General features: G+C 50.6%; 2 protein-coding genes across 2 annotated transcripts in view; one reads left to right on the top strand and one right to left on the bottom strand.

Moving 5' to 3' along the window:
* Positions 1–1,114, bottom strand: INAFM2 (InaF motif containing 2). Its single transcript, XM_084520089.1, has one exon. The coding sequence runs from the start codon at positions 827–829 to the stop codon at positions 377–379; it is 453 nt and encodes a 150-aa protein (XP_084376215.1). The 5' UTR covers positions 830–1,114; the 3' UTR covers positions 1–376.
* A 1,579-nt stretch (positions 1,115–2,693) lies between these two features.
* The window catches only part of PLCB2 (phospholipase C beta 2), a 61,638-nt gene continuing 58,331 nt past the window's right edge, over positions 2,694–6,000 (top strand). The window contains exon 1 of the mRNA XM_084522702.1: positions 2,694–2,710. The gene's annotated coding sequence lies outside the window, so the exon portion shown is untranslated. The remainder of the gene's footprint in view (positions 2,711–6,000) is intronic.

Raw genomic sequence — 6,000 nt, 5'->3', positions numbered from 1 at the left:
TTTCATCTTGGGAAAATATTTTAATGTAGTAAACAAGTCAATTTACCTCTTTCACATCTGTTTAAATAAGTTTATGCTCATCGGCTAAACAAAACTCGGTACTTAAACAACGGGTTACAGCCTCTACATCCACACTGTCCCCGGCCGGTCCTGCCAACAGCCACAGCTTTGGGGCCCCACCGACATCCTCCCGGTGACAGCCGGGCGCCAGCAGCTCGCGAGTCCAACGCGGGGTCGGAGGGAGAAGCTAGCCCAGAAGGAAGCCACCAACACCCCCCTTCGGAGGACGAATTTCGGGGATTAGGGGAAGATAAGGATGTCCCGCAGCCACCGTCCTCCAGCGGTCAGCCTCCAGCGCCCTCACCGCGGGGGCTCCTCAGGGGGGGGCGCCGCCTCCGTGCGACCCCGGCCGCAACTGGGGGCCCTTGGAAGGAGGCGGCGAGGGGGAGGCAGAAGAAGAAGATGAAGAAGAAGAAGCCGGGGATGGAGGAGGCTCCTTCGGGCCTCCCCCCGCCTGGGCGAGGCCGCTCGAAGCCGCTGCCTCCTGCGTGGTGGCGAGAGGCCGCGGGGAGCTGGAGCCGGGCGCCGGGGAAACGTGGGGCTGCGAGGAGGAGTTGGCGACCGGGCCGGCGCCGCCGCGCACCGGCTGCCAGATGAGGCTGTAGTAGACGGCGAGGACGATGGCGGCCAGCGAGACGGACAGCACGTAGGCCAGCACGGTGGCCAGGCGCACCCACTTCTTGTTGGTCTTGGCCGCCATGCGCGCCTTCTTGTCCCCGGTGTAGGTGGCGGGCTTGCCCCGCTCCGCCCCGGCCTCCTTCTCCTTCATGGGGGCCCGGCCCTTGGCCCGCTGCTCCACCGACCCCTCCGTGGTGGGGGCTCCAAGCCGCCGGCCGCCGCCGCCGCCGCCTCCTCCTCCTTCTCTTCTTCCTCCCCTCAGGACATGGCGCTGCTGCTGCCGCCGCCCCGTGCCCGCGCTGCTCCGCCGGCTCCGGCAGCCGCCGCGGGGCGGCCCTAAAAGCGGCGGCACCGCCCGCAGGAAGGGGAGGAGGGAGCGGGGCTCTGGGGGGCTGAGCTTAAAGGGCTGATGGCCGCCGCCAACGCCTCCTCACGGCCCTGCTCAGCCCCCTCAGGGGGGCCTTGGGGCTGGGGAAGCGCGGGGGTGTTGTGGGGAAACAGCGCTATAGGGTGTGTGCTGCCCTCCCGCGGCGGTGCTGTGATGGTGCTAATTGTAGAGTCATTAAGGATGGAAAAGCTCTTCAAGACCATCTGGTACAACCACACCCCTTCCACCACTTTCCCCACTGATCCATGTCCCCAAGCACCACATCCAACCTTTCCTTGAACACCCCCAGGGATGGTGGCTCCACCACCTCCCTGGGCAGCCCGTCCCAGTGCCTGACTGCTCTTTCTGAGCAGAAATGTCTCCTCATTTCCAGCCTGAACCTCCCCTGGCGCAACTTAAAGCCATTCCCTCTAGCTATTCTCACTAGCTAGAATGCTATTCTAGCATTCTCACTAGCTATCTGCAAAAAGAGGCTGACCCCAGCTCCCCACAGCTTCCTTTCAGGCAGTTGCAGAGAGCAATAAGGTCTCCCCTGAGCCTTCTCTTCCCCAGACCAAACACCCCAAGTTCCCTCAGTTGCTCCTCTTAGGACTTGTTCTCCAGGCCCCTCACCAGCTTTGTAGCCCTTCTCTGGACACACTCGAGCACCTCAATGTCCTTCTTGTAGTGAGGGACCCAAAGCTGAACACAGTACAGAGGGACAATTACCTCCCTGCCCCTCCTGGCTGCACTATTCCTGATACAAGTCCGCAGTTTTTGGAGAGGCAGTTTTAGTGCCATTCTGGTTGGGCTAACACCAAACTTGCTGGAATAATCCAAAGTGGAGTTACAGCTGCTGAGATTTGGGTTGGCCTTACTCTCTGCGTGTTATTTCCCCACAAAAACATTTTGTCAGCTTATTCTGAAGGCAGATGAAATGCTGTTCCTGGGTATGGATTAGCTTTTTTTCCCCTTCTTTTTCCCTTTATGGTGCAAGATGTTTATTTCTCAAAGGGTTACATTGTGCTTTTTATAATCATTGTCTTTTCTTCCCTCCCATCACTCTTGGGGCAGCCAGGTGTGTTGCACCTGAAACCCTTTTGTCTGCAACAAGGAGTTGCAGTTGCAAAAGAGGCCCATGGCAGCTGAAGAGAAGACCATCACCCAGAAAAACCTCAGAGAAAGGGGATGAGTGAGTTTGGAATTTACCCTAGCATTCTGCTTTTTCCTTTAATAACGGGATAAAACCTGGAGGGCTGGGAGAGAAGGGAACCCCCCCCCCCCCCCCCCAGCTTTTTGCAGGAAGAAGCAAGGAACTTGCAGCTCTGAGGAAGACTACTGGGGATAGGGATTAAGATGGAGTAATTTCAAAGCAATTACAGTTCTTGGCAAAATGTGGATTGCATTAACTAAAAGCTCTAGGGCTATTGCATGCGTGCGTAAGGGTGGCATCGTAGTGACAATCTGTACCTGCTGACTCCCAGCGCTTTCCTCATTAACCTGGTTATGGTTCCTCATAACCATAAGGTGGGCATGGCAGTGTCCAGCAGCAAGGGGAGCCTTCAGAAAGGGGCTACGAAACACCCCGGTAAGTGGCACTGGATGGCTCTGGCTGATTGTTCCTAGAAGGGTGAAAGAATCTGGGGCTCTAAACAGTCCATTAAGGTGAGCTGATTTTGGTAACAGTGCAGCCGCCTGGCTGCAGTATACATTTTTATCTCCTTGAGCTGATCTGCTTTTGGGGAGGGAGAGCAGCTATGGGATGTTCTGTATACACACCCTGCTCCTGTGTGGAGGGAAGAGCTAAAGGGTGTGATGCTGCTAGCTGCTTTTGGAGACCCTGACAGTTTTTGCATGCTGCTTGTCTAGTCCATGTTGTTATCTTGCATTTTAAATCTGTCCTTGGAAATCTTACATCATCCCGTATTACTTAACTTTAAACCTGTTGTAATGTCTAGAAGTTGGCAGACAAAATTCAGAGTTGGTGTTGCTAGTTATTCAGATGTATAACATGTTGACTTTGTTGTTTGTTTGTGTTTTTTTGTTTGTTTGTTTTTGTTTTCAAAAAAAAAAGATGTTTAAACAACTCAGTAGGTTGATACAGGAAACACAGGGACTGAATGTAACAATGAGCTGGTACTAATGAGTGGTTACAGCTGCATGCTTTAGTCCTATATCCCCACAATCAGATTCCCCTCTCCTGGGAAGGAAACAAAGTTTTAATCTGTGCAAATATTTGTGGCTTTTTCACTGGTGTTTTTTTTTCCTTTTTTTTTTTTTTTTTTTTTTTTTTCCTCTCCTCTGCTCATTGAAAGTCAGTTTTTAAATCTAACAATTAATTAATGGTGCTCCTTTTCTATCAATTGAGATCTTGGCAGACTAGATTTGCTAAGGATGTGCTGTGGAGTTGTAGAAGCAGTCCCAGCAAAGGTGCTGTGTAGTGTGATTGGGATCCAACTACACCACGTACCTCTTGAATGTAGATTCTAGGAGCAGCCAAAGCTGCTTCAGCTAGAAGCTGTGGCAGTAGACAGCTCAGCGTGTTATTCTTTCCTGCCTTCCCACCTCTTTTGCTCCTCTTCCTTCACTCTTCAGGACTATAGTTATGCAGTTTTAAAACTGAACTGTGTTGCTCTTGAGATCATACCTTGAGCCTGGTGTCTTCATCTCCCCGCTACATTTATTCATTGCTTATTCAGGGCATGGTGTGCCTTTGGGTCACAGTGAAGACTTAGCCTTCATAATTTCACCACAGTGTCAGAGAAAATCAGTGTTCTTAAGGCACTCTCCTCTCTGCCAAGCCCTCTGCTCTGAATAAGACAAGAGGTGTGTTGGTAAAGTACTAATTCTTGTTGGCTTTTGCTGTAATCAGGGGGCGAGCCTTTCTTTTTGCTGTGAAGAAATGGGTGTGAGTTTCTCTCCAGGTCTTTTTGTTCAAGTACAGGCAGCTGCCAGAAGGCATGTGCCTTCTGTTCCTAAACTTAGCTCCTTGCTAACAACTGTTTTAAAGGCAAGCGAGAGCCAGGAAGCCAGGGCTGCAATAAAGATATTTTCTTTGTCCTCTGGGTTTCAGCAAAAATGCCAAACTGTGCATCAAACAGCCTCCTGTGGTGCAGAAGTAGAGCTCTGGGAGCAGAGCACAGAGAGGTCTTGTGGAGTTAATGAATGCATCAGACTAGACAAAACTTGCAAATTAGTCCTCTCTGAGATTTTGCCTCGAGAACACGAGAGGGGTTGCTTGCCTGAGAGGAATGAAGGGCGTGTGGTGCACCTTGCGACTGGACCTGCCAGCAGAGGAGAGCTGTGTAACCCTTGGACATCCAGCCTTTCTCCCAAGCTCTGGTTCAGGCACTGTACCCTTTGGGGTCTGATTGTGTAAAAGCTCCTCTGATTTTCTACTTCTCATGTCTGAGGGTCCTCTGGGAGACTCATCTTCTTATGAGCCTGCTACTTACTGCCCTACGCTTGTGTTTAGTTGAAAACCTCAGTGCCAAAGCATATTATTGAAGATTAGGTGCTCCACCCACCTGACTGATCAGCAGTGCTTGAGTTCTGCAGCTACCTGTTGCAATGGGATGCGTGTGTGCTCTACAAGGGCCCCGGAAGGATGTAGCTAAATAAACTTGTACTATTGATTTTCCACATTCAGAGTCAGTGGATAGCATCTAGTGCTTCAGGACAGAGAAGACTTAATTACGGGAAGATCATTGGCCTAAGAAATTACCTCTGTGCAGACCTTGTTTCTGAGAGCAGTGGAGCACTGGAGTGGATTGCCTGGGAGGTTGTTGAGCCTCCCCTGCTAATGGAGGCCTCCTGAAGCTCTCTGAGTCAATGCCTGTCAGTGCTGATAAGTCACAGCTGATCCTGCCTTGGGACAAGGGATGGGCTGCAGGGCTTCCTACGGTCCCATTGTTCCTGTGCTTTTGGTTTAATGACGGAGCTGCTCTGCCTTCCCTTCCTGTGCTCGGTCCTTAGGAGGCAGTTGGATGTGACACCCTACAAACGATCAGCTTGCTCTGGGAGGTGTGCCTCTTGGACGCTGCACTTATGCTAGCTTGTATAACACAAAATAAAATCATAATTCAGTCCCATGACACTGTCCAATCCCTCTTCAGAACTCTAGCCCTGGTTTTTGTTCTGGGTGCCTGCCTCCAGCAACGTGACTTCTGCAGGTAGATTACAGACTTTATTAGTTGTAAGGACGTAGTGTTGTTATACAGTGTTCTTGGTCACATCTGTGAGTTGAGAAGGGGAGAGACGGATGAAGCCTGCAACTGTTTAAAGGACAGAATAGATATGTTTAAATCCACCTCTTTCTTGGCTAAAGTTCTTGAGCAAATACTTTGCTAGACTTGAGCCTTCTGTCATGCTGAATGTCTCTGCCCTTGGTAGGGGGCAGTCTTTTAAGCTCAACTCTCCACTCTTCCACTCTTCTAAAGGAAATAACATTTTACACCGATTTTATACTGTTGTTCCCATCTCGTTTGAAGCCTGCAGGGAATCTGATTCCATTCCTCTCTGGCATTTTTCCTACCACACTTCAAAATCTTCTCTGTCTTATGTAGGAAGGTGCTACTTCTCTCCCTTGTTAATCCAGTAACAGACTGGGGGGAGGCTGGGGATGTTCTTTTAATTCCTTCACCTTCTGATTTAGCTGTAGTAAGCTTGCACAACCCACTGTCTTGCGCTGTCTTGGAAAGCAGAGGTTATGAGATGGGTGGGAACGATAGTAAAAGTGATGCTAGATTTGAGATATAACAGTGAGATCTGGTTTTGCTCAGGGTAGGGGCCCTGGGCAAAAAGCTCCTGGTAGCTCAAGGCAGTGATGCACCAACAGTTCAACCTCGTGTCATCAATCTGGTGAGCTGTTTTATTCTGTCATCTACTTAGCATAAAGACTATGTCCTACTTGTAGGAGAGCTTTGGATAGTGAACATGCCATGGGAAAACACACT

Source organism: Aythya ferina (assembly GCF_964211825.1).
Source record: "Aythya ferina genome assembly, chromosome: 5".
Taxonomy (NCBI): domain Eukaryota; kingdom Metazoa; phylum Chordata; class Aves; order Anseriformes; family Anatidae; genus Aythya; species Aythya ferina.
This window is presented reverse-complemented; position numbering and strand designations above follow the sequence as displayed.

What these genes read in the sequence shown, in the direction of transcription:
- INAFM2 (XM_084520089.1), bottom strand. Translation starts at nt 829, where the DNA reads ATGAAGGAGAAGGAGGCCGGGGCGGAGCGGGGCAAGCCCGCCACCTAC.